The following is a 15109-nucleotide window of genomic DNA, read 5'->3' as shown; positions in this document are numbered from 1 at the left end:
TACCATCCATATATACATTCATGTACACAACCCTACCATCCATTAATACATTCATGTACACAACCCTACCATCCATTAATACATTCATGTACACAACCCTACCATCCATTAATACATTCATGTACACAACCCTACCATCCATTAATACATTCATGTACACAACCCTACCATCCATATATACATTCATGTACACAACCCTACCATCAATATATACATCCATGTACACAACCCTACCATCAATATATACATTCATGTACACAACCCTACCATCCATTAATACATTCATGTACACAACCCTACCATCCATATATACATTCATGAACACAACCCTACCATCCATATATACATTCATGTACACAACCCTACCATCCATTAATACATTCATGTACACAACCCTACCATCCATTAATACATTCATGTACACAACCCTACCATCCATATATACATTCATGTACACAACCCTACCATCCATTAATACATTCATGTACACAACCCTACCATCCATATATACATTCATGTACACAACCCTACCATCCATTAATACATTCATGTACACAACCCTACCATCCATTAATACATTCATGTACACAACCCTACCATCCATTAATACATTCATGTACACAACCCTACCATCCATTAATACATTCATGTACACAACCCTACCATCCATATATACATTCATGTACACAACCCTACCATCCATTAATACATTCATGTACACAACCCTACCATCCATTAATACATTCATGTACACAACCCTACCATCCATTAATACATTCATGTACACAACCCTACCATCCATATATACATTCATGTACACAACCCTACCATCCATATATACATTCATGTACACAACCCTACCATCTATATATACATTCATGTACACAACCCTACCATCCATTAATACATTCATGTACACAACCCTACCATCCATATATACATTCATGTACACAACCCTACCATACATATATACATTCATGTACACAACCCTACCATCCATATATACATTCATGTACACAACCCTACCATCCATATATACATTCATGTACACAACCCTACCATCCATATATACATTCATGTACACAACCCTGCCATCCATTAATACATTCATGTACACAACCCTACCATCCATTAATACATTCATGTACACAACCCTACCATCCATTAATACATTCATGTACACAACCCTACCATCCATATATACATTCATGTACACAACCCTACCATCCATATATACATTCATGTACACAACCCTACCATCCATTAATACATTCATGTACACATCCCTACCATCCATTAATACATTCATGTACACATCCCTACCATCCATTAATACATTCATGTACACAACCCTACCATCCATTAATACATTCATGTACACAACCCTACCATCCATTAATACATTCATGTACACAACCCTACCATCCATATATACATTCATGTACACAACCCTACCATCCATATATACATTCATGTACACAACCCTACCATCCATTAATACATTCATGTACACATCCCTACCATCCATTAATACATTCATGTACACAACCCTACCATCCATTAATACATCCATGTACACAACCCTACAATCCATTAATACATTCATGTACACAACCCTACCATCCATATATACATTCATGTACACAACCCTACCATCCATATATACATTAATACATTCATGTACACAACCCTACCATCCATTAATACATTCATGTACACAACCCTACCATCCATTAATAATTTCATGTACACAACCCTACCATCCATGTATACATTCATGTACACAACCCTACCATCCATATATACATTCATGAACACAACCCTACCATCCATATATACATCCATGTACACAACCCTACCATCCATTAATACATTCATGTACACAACCCTACCATCCATATATACATCCATGTACACAACCCTACCATCCATATATACATTCATGTACACAACCCTACCATCCATTAATACATTCATGTACACAACCCTACCATCCATTAATACATTCATGTACACAACCCTACCATCCATATATACATTCATGTACACAACCCTACCATCCATTAATACATTCATGTACACAACCCTACCATCCATATATACATTCATGTACACAACCCTACCATCCATTAATACATTCATGTACACAACCCTACCATCCATTAATACATTCATGTACACAACCCTACCATCCATTAATACATTCATGTACACAACCCTACCATCCATATATACATTCATGTACACAACCCTACCATCCATATATACATTCATGTACACAACCCTACCATCAATATATACATTCATGTACACAACCCTGCCATCAATATATACAATATTTTGTTATGTTTTCTTCATGACGTGTGTGATATATTTCGTTTCTGATACAATATTTGTTTTGGCGGGGTTAGCATTAATAATCTCTTGTAATTATTTTTCATTGTCATAAAAGATGCAAGACAGAAGACCTATTTTTAGATTTAAAATTATAATAAATACTTTGACGTTTGTTGACATTCGCCCTAACTGCCTCGCCTATGTTTGCTCTAGCCTGATATTGTTTTCTCAGAGGGGGGGGGGGGGGGGGGGGGGGGGGGGGGGGGGGGGGGGGGGGGGGGGGGGGGGGGGGGGGGGGGGGGTGGGGGGGGGGGTGTGGGCGTCAAAAAATGTCCTGGCCGCCTAGGTGAAAGGTAAGTGTGTTACCACTGTGCCACCCTTAAACGTGTATCAATGTACACAAGGAGTAGTCAGGTAGTTATTTGTTAACTTTTTCTTGTGAAATGTTTTCCAAGAGGTTATAACATTGGTACTCACACCTACGCAACTAAACGATATCTAATTGGAAAAGGAAACTTGTCGTTGGATGTAGTGTTTGAATTCGTCGATGAACAATTTCATATGTTTGAACTGGTAAGAATGTTCTTATTTCATTAAGGAAAAATAATAATATATACAAAACAAAAAAGTAATATGTATTTATCAAAAGAAATAAAAGAGTAATGTGGCCTTTTGATAAAGAGGAAACTCGACACTCGACACTCGTCGGTTTTATGCTTGCTGTTCTGTTCATACCGATCTATCTCGTTTTATGTTTGCTCAGAAAGAATAACCAAGTAATTTCGTAACGTGGAACTAGTTAATGTGTGAACAATGTACATGATTATAGCCAAATACAAAAAATATTAAATAAGACGCATTTAAATGTGATAGATTTATATATCGTCCGAATAACCGATACAGTGTATCCTGCTGGTTAATCAAACATTGTTTGAAAAGTGTCGTGTTTTGCATTCCCTGACATTTGTCTTTACCATGGACGCATTATACACCAGTCTTTACTTAGCTATAGCAGTACAGAATGAGTGCATCATCCATACAATTCGTCACTTGTGAATTCCGGGAAATTAATCCTAAAAATCGAGATAAATATAATTGAGTCGGTATATATCTGTTGTAATAAATCATTGAATGAAGTTAGACGTGTTATATATACTCGATGGTACGTCTAGTCTGCTGGTTACGTGATCACCACCCCGTTTCTCATTTTGAGGATGAGTATATTGTTGGTGACGTCGATGAAGCTTAGAACGCTTACTCTACTGGAGCTCACCTGGTTTTATTCTCCTTGTACTCTTACAAGTCTACGTCTATTTGGTTAATATTTTGCCGTTTTTATCGATTTTGAGTAAGGATTACTTTTTTAAAAGTCGATTATCTCCCGGTGTTTTTCCAAGAAATATTCCATATAAATAATGAAACTAATGACAGACACGTGACCATCTTTGATTTGACAGTTGAAGTTTTACTTAATTGCTTTTTCTCTTTGTTTTCAAGACTATGCACATTTATTTGTAGGCTTCTTTGGTATCTAGATGTGCATGTTCAATTATACGACTAATTGGAAGAAAAACACAGAATTATTTTGTGAATACCACATGTTGATGGACAAATATTGATTATAAAGAAGAAAGAAACATAAGATGATTAAAGTCAATATCAGACTTATATCAAGATAGAATCAATAAACATACGTAGTCGGCAAGATCCTGTGTGATCTCTTGTTAACAACGTTCATATTAACACACAAATAACATAATTTCGTTCATGATGACAATAATGATAATAAAGTATTAGTATGTAGACATAAATGTATGGTCGTAGTTATATGTAAAACTGCAGTTTAACAGTTGAATAAGAATCTTAAATCAATCACATATGCTAAACATGCGCTTATACAATTTAAATACTTCGTTAAATAAATGACAGTTGCATTTACTTTTGAAATAAGAACTTTTACAGATATGAAATCAAATGGGTAATAGAACAACGTCCCAGCGAATAATTACACGTCTAAACGGTTTATATATTATGTGGTACTTAACATAAAAACCAAGTCGTATAACTACAATGATTTCAACAGCTAGATAGTAGAACATGCATATATGAAAAGAGATTGTCATATTACATGATATCGAATGGTTATTAGTTTATAATTCCTTCCTGTCCTGCAGGATATATTTCTAGGTACTGGTATTTAGGTGATGGAGTCGTAAAAACGATGGTAGTCGGTCGTGCTCTGAAAAAAAAAAAAAAAATATAAGAAGGTAAACCTATTTGTGATTTATTTCACAGACATCAATATTAGTTTATGATAGTTATGTGCAGATTATTCCTTTTTTGTTTGAATACATATGTGTATATATAGAAAAATATTTGCATATACAATTATCGAAATATACTGTAAAATGAAACTGAATATTGGATACCAATACAAAATGTTCGCTTTGCTGGTGTAATGGCGGACACAAAAGAAGGCAGAGGAACTGACTGATAATTTCGGTATGCCTGGATTCGGTGCGAAAGTATTACACGCCACTAATAAAGGAAAGATATCACTAACCACTAAAGAAAGAATGCCACAACAATATAAACGCATCCTTTTTATTCAGTACTGAGCTTGCTCACCTCGACAAAAGTCGGAAATCCATACAGCCGAGCATCGAGGTGAAGCAGCCCTTTATCCTCCAGAAAAGACCCTGGAATAAAGTAATGATGTGTATGGATATGGAGTTCCTCAAGTGCATGTTTAAAACTACGTTGGTATGTTAATGAACATTCTAATTTGGTTAGAGTTATGTTTTAACTTCAACATCCGTTTGCGATGATTTTTCTTACTTCCCTTCTATATTTCCTAAACATCAACATCATTAATAAGTGTTAGAATGACGAGAGATCAAGCGACATGCTACAATGTTATTTATCATTCCGTATAAACTGTATCCGCCTGTAATACTAATGATTAGTTAATATTAAAGGGCACTTTTCTGTCATTTGTGAATGCAATCCACAAAGGTTACCACTACTTTTGTTTGATTGATTACGATAAGATACTTACATTGCGTCTGGTTGTCCATATTGTAGTGTGCCGATAGTAAACACTTCTTGTAGTCTTTGGTCATGTCAAACTTCGTCCAGTAAGCGTTTATATCAGCGTCAGGTATGGCCGTATTGTAAATTTTAACCTGTCAATTAAATAATGGCTCTTTAAGACGAAGTCATTGTACAGTATAAGTATTTAGGTTTTATGAAGAATTGAAATATCATTCTCCCACGATAAGATGTTTTCAAATAGTCAATGTTCAACAGGAATATTAATGGAAACAGCTCATTAAAATCAAAGCAGATTGCCAACTATTTTACTGAAATATATATATTCTTTTTTTTTATGAATGAAAGGAAGAATTATAGGGAAACATCAATTTGTCTCGTGTATAATTCGTTGATAACGGGGCTAGGTTTTATTAAGTCTTAGACAACTTCACCTCATCTACCATGCCGTTAAAGAAGCTATTGTTGTCTCTGCCAAGGAACAAGATGTCACTAGTATTCTGAAATAAAATAGATCGCTCTTGAAATGACGATAAACATACACATTGTATATATACATTGATTTAGAAAGATATGTTGTTATATAGGATTTTTTTTAATATGTGTTGGTCAGGCGATATATCCAGCACGTGGAATTTCCATGAACCGATAGAGCTTTGATGATTTATCCATTCTTTATCAAATTAATTTCAAATATACGAAATCACACGACAGCTTTGACGCTATCAAATTTTCCATACCCACACACGCTGCTGGTGCGGAAACTAGAACCACTCTAATATTTTATTGGCGACACCAGGAGGAAAAATTGGGACTTAAAATACGATATGAAAGACGAATATTTCCGTTTACTATGATAACCGTCCAGTAAAAATAAGTCAAATTAACTACCAACAAATATCAGTATAGTGGCTAGATGGTAAGATATATTCTTTCATTATTTTTGACGTTGATTTCACATAGACTGGCTAAGTAATGTATTTATGTACCTCGTTAAATAGGACAAAATTAGACATACCCAGGTAAGCTCTGGTATCCCATATATCCTCTTATCTTGTGTAGGAAGGCCGGTTGTGCCGTCAACATATAAAGTCACTCTGTTATCTGAAATAGACATATGAGGTTGAATGTATATCAAGAATCATATTGAAACCAACACATTCGAATGTTTTTATTATTTTTTTTCTTTAATATCACTTTTATATCAATACTCTTATATATTAAAATAACAGTCGTATGACACGTACGTTGGGCTTCGTAAACTGTAATGATATGTGTCCACGTTTCCGCCATTAAGACTCTTGTACCGTCGATTATACTATCTCCAACCTTTACGTGAAATGTACTGCTCTCAACATAGAGACAAACGTCACCAGACATGGAACACATTATTGGCTGTTTTGTGGTGAGATAGCCAGCTGACAAGTAGACCCATGCCTCCAGACTGAAACTAAAACCATGTAAACACAGTTAAATTTATGAACAACCATGCAATTGTTATGGAGATGCTTTTGAATTTGTTTAATTATACCCCTGTATGTAAAACATATTGACACGGTGTGTCTTCACGCATTAACGATTAATGACTAATGGGCCAGGAATAGGCTAACACGTTTATTTGTACCAATGTACCACTGGAAAAGTTAATACAAAATTACTATAAATCCTTGAAGGCATAGATAAACACATGTTCAATTTACTTCTTAGTCTGATCTTCTCATCTTAGCTTCCTGTTTAATTTCACAGCACAAAATACAAGAGACCCTATATGGATCCTGGTGCCCACTATTGAATAATCTTTATCAGTCCGATGAAAGACTGATCTTTCCTCCACTTTTCCCTTTCTCCGAATAAATTTATAACATGTGGAACCTAAATATAATGTCTAAAAAGATCTAAGAATTTTCTGAAATGTGTCAAATTTCAATAGTTAAAATCGCATCTCGGCCATTTTGATTTCTGATCAGGCTCATAATGACATGATCACAATTAAGGACCAAAGGGAACATGCGAAATGTGAGAACCACACCTCCAATACTTTTCAAGCGATGGAAATAGCAAACCTTTTACTGTCAAAATCTAAGATGGCCGCCTTATATTTATATAAAGGGAAACATAATGTAACAGTGGAGCGGTCTGTCATTGGATCGTTGCGTCCTTGGTCTGCCTATAAAGGGAGACTTATATTTTCATAAATGAATGAAAACAAAACCCATGGCTATAACGTTCATTATGTAATCGACAGGCCGGAATCCAAATTTTGTTTGCATAAAACTTGAAATCTAATTACCTGTAATCGATTGATAGTTGATAAAATGTGCCTATCTCTCCATATGTGCTGCCATTTAACTGCAACGCTTTATTCATTCTGGAAAAGATCAATGTTCTGAAGAGTGAAGTAATGATGACGTATAGTAACATTTTACAGTTTTGTTGTTTGCGTGAGTCTTAAAAGGTAGCGCAAAGATAACGTTTGAGGTCACTACAAGTGTAATACTATAAATAGATATTCGTGGTATCCAGGCTAAGACGTAAAGGAAATTGCTTCAGCTGGCCACGATACGTAATGAAAGAATACCTTTCTGTACAGCTGTACTGGAGGTTAGACCAATGGGAGCCCGTCTGGTTGTAGGAGAACACACCCAGCCTTCCGCCATGTATCGACACATCCAACACATACCCTGAGTCCACCAGGATCCTGTCTCCTTGGTCAACACAAACTCTGTATAATTATATAACAGAATAACTTAAATGCTAAACATTCCAAGAGCCAATCAATAAAATCCTAAATCTGAGAAAAGGCATTGTCCATAAGAATAAGATACAATATAAACATGTCCATGTGATGTGATAATTACCGCCCGACATGTTTTAGATAAAAAATCGTTTTAATGAGAGTTTGGTTTTACGAAAAATATCTGACGTTGAATTCTTACTTTTCGCCGGGTTTTCATTACTGTATTGTTATAAATGTATATGTTTTTATTCATTTCAGATGACATGATACGCATCTCCCGTTATTTAGCATAACAAAGCTATAGCGAACCTCAGAATTCCTACAGACGGACTATGCTCTATTGTCCACCTGTATCCCTGACCCAACTCCCAGCCTGTCAGGTCTGGATCCTGCCACAACAGTGTCGTGATTCCGGCCGTATTACAACCGTGATATAACGCATACGCGTACGACGTGCTTGGAGCAATTCCCGAATCTACTAGCTGTAAGTATAGAAAGAAACTCATCTGATTTATTGCATACTTCTGCTTCATGAGTGTAGATTTATAGTACCTGTGTTACAGTACGTTTGATTTTTATTAACTCAAATACATTTGCATGCTGCAGACAACGTGATTTAGACTTTTAGCTGTAATTGTTCACTCGTTTAGTAATAGCGTTTATGATAACCAGACGATTTTGAAAGAGCATCATTTGTACTATTACATACAATTATAAATAATGTATACAATCTTTTCCTAGAAGAGATGCGTTTCTCAGTGAGAAATCACACATCTTATGTATTACACTTTAAGAGGATTCTTATATACCTACCCATATTTGAAAGCCTTTAACATTTCCCCGGTCGTTCAGGTTAAAATGTTTATGTCTCCAAGTCAATAAATAGTACTTCCGGTTGCTTTGGTAACCCAATATAAACCCGATAACACCATATCCTTCACTACTTTCGACAAAAGTAGTCCCGGTGAGTGTCACGTGGTCAAATATCTGCTTCCCTATAAAGACAATTGTAATTCTACATACGACATCAGTGACATTGAGTTCAACATGTATTCTTTTTCAAACTATAACCTTTTTTGATACTTTCATTTTTATGGCACGTGAATAGAAACGAAATGAAAAAAATAAATTCTATATATATATATATAAATCACATCTATCGTAGTTATTACATAATGGCATTAACATATGTATATACTGAAAGCCTAACAACGATATTTATGTCCATACCAATCAGAGCCACTGGTTTTAATGTTGATTTGGACTGATGAATATATCGGCCTTTGTTTTGGACTGACCACTCAGGCGAAACTTCTGTCGTCCACTGTGGATTAAGGTCCAAAGTGAAGTAACGCGAGAACGTGGCGTTTGCGATATTTCTATTGTAAGGACATATGTCGTCAAGATCCGGAGTTCCGTCAGAATCCAAGTCAAGGTCACATGCATCACCCCTGCTCTTGTGACCTGTGTAAACGTGTATTAATGCAGAATGTCGAAATTTGTCTTACTTTCGTTAGAATAGATAAATTTGTATACCCATTTTTACATAAATCTCACACTATTAGTTTATTTAAATGAGGTGGATGTCATTTATAGAAGACAAGGTTGAACAAACTTAGAAAAGTTTGCATCCAACGTAATATTGGCTATTTTAAAACCATAACAATATCAGCCATACAATACATCCCTTTCACAGTTATGGACATGAACCAGATTTCCATCTAGTATATCAAGAAAAAATTCCGGTGATTTGTGAGTTAGTTTTACAGGTTTTTTTTAAAAACACAATTTCACAAAATACAAATAATTTCTTACCATTCAGCATTTCCTGTCCAGGATTAGCGACATAAACACAGTTATCGGCCTTGTTAGACACACCATCTCCATCGATATCTTCATCACACGCATCACCTAATGGACACGGTATCTACTCATAATATGTCCACTGTAATCAACGTGCTAGGATCTGTCATTTAAATGGATATCTGGCATTTCTACTAACAAGTGACGATTGAAGTCAACATGATTATAGTGCTATTTTATGGAAGCTGTGTTAATCGACAAGGCATCTTGAAAGGAGGTGAATGGTACATACATCTGACATGATTATAACATACGTTGTATATGATGTATTCTTCATTATTTTCATTGATTTTCAAAAAAATAAATATTTAGCTCAAATAAGTCTTTCATTCAATAAAACTAGATAATTTTGAGTATTTGTTGAAAAAAACCTTTCAAAAACAATCAATTTTGTGCAACTTAACCATTTGAAATGTGATCTATAACACTTTCAGTTTGGGAGGAGAATATCCTGCTATTGTCTACTTGCATGGTCTTAACATAAATGGGATGTTCATTGTGTTCCTAGCTACAGGCACGATAAATAAGAGTGGACATAGAATATATACTTAATGTTTCTGTAGAGGTATTTCTTGGTCAATATAGCCACTAATGTATGTCATACTTAAGCATACGGAATAGGGTAGTAGATGACACGATGAAACACATACCGATTCCGTCGTTGTCGCTGTCTGTCTGTACCGAGTTTGGAAAATGTACACAGTTGTCTTTAAAGTCAATTACACCATCACCATCGCTGTAGTGTAAACATAATATATTGGGATACATTAAAATATCTTCATCTAATATATTTTCTTTTTCAGAAAGGCAATTGTTGTGTAATATGTCACATATGTACACTTAATTATATATGAATAATGTGGACATATATAACAAATTCGAACATATCCGTGGACAAAACAGCTGTTTTATATCCATTTAAGCACAATATGAAGAATGTCATTAATTCGAGATACTGAGTTTTATTTATTTATCCTTAAGATCGTTCTTAATTTTTTTTTCATACGTAAACCTGGGCTTATTTGTTCTTCTTCTAGGGATGCAAAATATGGATTAACACAGAAAATTGAGTTACACATATATTTTACAAAATATCAATTATTTCTTATTATCGTCATTTCTTGTTATCGTTGCACCTAAGCATACGTAAGAGAAATAAAACGACATTACACCTAATTACCTGTCCTGTCCATCACAGTCATCTCCGACCTCGTTCTGGTTTGTGTCTGTCTGTGCAGCGTTAGGGAAGTTTTTACAGTTATCACAAATATCTCCAACCGTGTCACCGTCCGTGTCTGTCTGAGCTGTCACAAAAAAATATACGTATGTTCTGCCCGCATACTCATTTTGAGTTACAACTGTAGAATGTCGATATTTTGCATGAGGGAAACACGAGTAAAATATTGGCATATTCTAACATAGAAGTGAAAAAATACGTTCAATTGGAAAAAAACATTCAATTTTTCATTATTGAAGACGAAAAGAGAAAAAAAAAAAAAATGGTTAAAACGAGAAAGAAACATATGCAATTTCTAAGTTTTCTATTGTTATTCGCTTTCAAACTTGTTTGAGTTTGGCAAAGCCTACAGCAGAAGCGCGCAGAAACTTCCGTTTGAAAGAAATGACAGATTCCAGCGAGGTTAATAGGAAAATCGTTGTAATTCGTCAAAAATCATCACTCGTGGCAATATGCGCATGATTCGCGTGATGTTTCGCATGACGTATTTTTCAATCAAGTATACGTACCTATATTGGCTTCGTACGGACAGTTATCAAATCCGTTTAGAATGGTATCGCCGTCAATATCGTCATCACATACGTCACCAAGTCCGTCACCATCGACGTCAGACTGGTCATAGTTTACGTCATTGATACAGTTGTCACAGTCGTCACCACGACCGTCTCCATCTATGTCGGTCTGCAATCTGTTGGCAACGTATTGACAGTTATCCTGAAATTGTCAATATATTGTATTAATATCTAATACGTTATTATCCCGTGATTATCAAAATGATACTATCCATACTTAACATAAACTGATGTAAATAATCTATAGTTTTATGTCCTTTGTCTTCCTTGGCAGTATTATAAAAAGAAACTATGATGAACAGACTCTTACATTCGTTATTGGAACAGCAATACATACATTAAAATGCAATTGACTTGCTGTTTTCAAATTTTCTAGTGCAATGGCGTATGCCGCGGTGGAGTTTTCCATTTCATCATTTTTACGACATCGTTGTGATTATGTTTTGTTTACTCTCAATTATACAAATGACAGTATAATTAACAAATCTCCTGTTCAAATTGAAAGCATATTATTATTACAATAGAAAATCGAACATATTTAAAATTCCAATGCAAACCGTATTCTTGTGAGAAGGAAATATCTCCTTCATATAAGGAGAAATAATAGTATTCTCCTTATATCATCAAAAAGATTAACACTCTTACATCTACGTCGGCAATGTAATCGTTGTCGTCATCATCATCACACACATCACCCACGTTGTCCTTGTCGTTGTCCTCCTGACCGCCATTAGCCACATATTGACAGTTATCCTGCAATTACAACAACAAACCTAAGACTGAATCATTAACATTAAAATCAGCCTTTAATTGTATGAACAATACTATACAGAATACTATACAGGACGCATAGTTGAACATAACAAAATAGCTTCCCTTTTCATACTTTGTCAGGGCAAAAGATACTTATCATGAAATAAAACCAGGTTCGTCATTTTACCAGTGCCTATAGGTCGAAGTAGGGTATAACTGTCAGGAAAGAGGACGTTTATTGCATGAACAGCGACATCACCACACTTATCAAACAGCTTAACAATGTGACAAATACATGTATGTGTTACCTGTCCGGATAGATATTTGATATATATAAATACAGACTAAAATGTTGAATACCTGAAAATGGAAACAAAAACAAATCGTCAAATGAAATTTCTTTTAGTGTCGCTTGTATACGTCGTCCTTTTTTTGAAACCAAAGAAAGTTAACTTACCGCCATACAGCTCTCAGCACTACAGGGAATAATGGCGTCTGATATGCCGTCCCCGTCGGTGTCGTTGCCACATTGAATGCCGTCACCTGCCCACCCACTCCGACACTATATAAAATCATGTAACCCTTTTTATATGTTTCCTGTCTAATGAAATTTATTTTTCATTTACAATCATTATTATACTAACTTATTCATCAAGCTTTGGTTTAAAATACCTCAAACAGTCGAAAACGCACGACGTTTGAATTCTAATACATGTACAACTCTGTCTATAAGTGTCATTCATCAGAAAAAAGCACCAGGGATAAGAAATTTATAGTGATCGACGTATTCTATCATGTTATAAATGCTCAAAACGAACAATATCATAAGTTACTTACCGTACAGCGAAATCCCCCCAGTGTAATGTAGTGACACTCAGCGCTAACGTTACAGTTGTTCTCCCCGGACAAACAGAAGTCGCCCAGTCTACAGCCAATGGTTGGGTTCCCAATATAACCAGGCAAGCATTCCCCACAGTAGAAACTTCCCTGGAAGGTAAAGCAGTGCTTTACTTCACTGGCTATGTGGTTTAGGTAGTGAAGGATAAATTTTTGAAACACAAAGTATAATCAAACCAATAAAACATTTATCAATGTTATTGTGTTTCTCTTTAAAACCTCCTCAAAGGTAGAATGTTAATGCATTAGAGTATGCATTTTGTTTCTCTTTTATTTTAACGTAAATCTTAATTTGCTTCCAAATTGAGCGTTTTGTTCTTAAATGACGAAAACAATACACGACTCTTGCAATCCTGTCTTAAGAGACATACATATATACAGGTTGGGTTTTTTAAGAGTAGTTTCGCGACTTATTTTTAAGGAAGCTGTGAAAATGCATTTCATCCAAGGCAGGGAAACCAAAACAGAATAAATAAAAAGAGAGGCAAAACTACAGCCATGAACATATCAAAACATACGATAGTATTATGACAGTAAGCGTTGACGTCACATCCGCCATTGCTGAATAAACATTCATTGATATCAGTACAGGTTTGGTTTTCTGGCGACAATACATGGTTTTGCCAATAATATGTCTGTCTGTGTATGGCTATGGTCAGAGCATCCTCGTAGGTCCCTATGTAGCCGAATGGACACGCCCTACATTGGTAGCCTGGGGACGTGTTGATGCAGGTGCTGGAGTTCCAACAAGGTTCGTAGACTACGCACTAAATGAAAACCAAAAACTAATTAAACTAATCACTTCTATTACATTGTATTAACAAATGCTCATCGACATATAATTAAATACACATATATATATATAAATATAGCCTTACTTAGATTAATAGCTGTCTTGAAATTACATAAACTGAAGTCAATTTTTGTTTTGTTTTGTTTTTGTTTTTGTTTTGTTTTTGTTTTTTTTGTTTTTTTTTTGTTTTTTATTTATAATTAATGTTACCTTATAATTATTGTATAAAAAATAAAACAAAAGATAATTAGAAAGAAAGAACGAAAAAAAAGAAAAAGAAAGAAGACAGAAAGAAAGAAAGAAAGAAAGACTTTAAAAGAAAGAAAGACAGAAAGAAAGAAAGAAAGAAAGAAAGAAAGAGATTATTAAGAATGAGAGCCCTCTTGTATGAGGACACATTATTGTCAAAGAGCTGACCCCAGGGCTCCCCAACCCCGGCAGCTTTCTAATAGATGGGGGATTAAAATTGATTTGTTGGGAAAAAAAAACAAAAAAAAAACATAAATTGTATTCCTTAAAATATATTTGGTGGGATATGCTAAAACATATAAGTTAATGGTATTTAACTGCTTCATTGGAGTTTTAATTGATAACCCAAGTCCCAAATTGCACATCAGATTATTATGATATTGAAATGCACACATGATATGTATTTGAAAATATGACCTTTTCTATCGATTTGATAAAAAAAATAAAAACAACTTATACAATTTACAAAATATAAGATGGAAATTGATATCCTTAATTGGCATTTGTTAAATGCATATGCATGTTAGCCTTTGCAAATTTTCTTGTTTTAGCATCACGTCCATTCATGTTTAGAACAATCTACTTATGAAGTATTACTTTCGAACTACTATACTACTATA

The 15109-nt window shown here is 34.8% G+C and overlaps 1 protein-coding gene and 1 long non-coding RNA gene across 2 annotated transcripts; both read right to left on the bottom strand.

Moving 5' to 3' along the window:
- Nucleotides 1-2904: 2904 nt before the first annotated feature.
- Nucleotides 2905-5507, bottom strand: LOC117336435. The gene is made up of 3 exons (XR_004534622.1): nt 5396-5507; nt 4966-5036; nt 2905-4576 (listed from the first exon to the last, which is right to left on the bottom strand). It is a non-coding gene; the product is annotated as an uncharacterized LOC117336435 (long non-coding RNA).
- A 294-nt stretch (nt 5508-5801) lies between these two features.
- LOC117335964 (cartilage oligomeric matrix protein-like) lies at nt 5802-14006 on the bottom strand. The gene is made up of 14 exons (XM_033896257.1): nt 13998-14006; nt 13388-13537; nt 13008-13112; nt 12443-12550; nt 11735-11939; nt 11169-11292; nt 10639-10724; nt 9927-10036; nt 8435-8607; nt 7967-8110; nt 7679-7756; nt 6636-6838; nt 6407-6492; nt 5802-5888 (listed from the first exon to the last, which is right to left on the bottom strand). Exons 1-14 carry the CDS (start codon nt 14004-14006, stop codon nt 5802-5804), a joined length of 1668 nt encoding a protein of 555 aa, XP_033752148.1.
- Between the last annotated feature and the right edge of the window lie 1103 nt (nt 14007-15109).

This window comes from Pecten maximus, chromosome 10, assembly GCF_902652985.1.
Source record: "Pecten maximus chromosome 10, xPecMax1.1, whole genome shotgun sequence".
NCBI lineage: Eukaryota > Metazoa > Mollusca > Bivalvia > Pectinida > Pectinidae > Pecten > Pecten maximus.
This window is presented reverse-complemented; position numbering and strand designations above follow the sequence as displayed.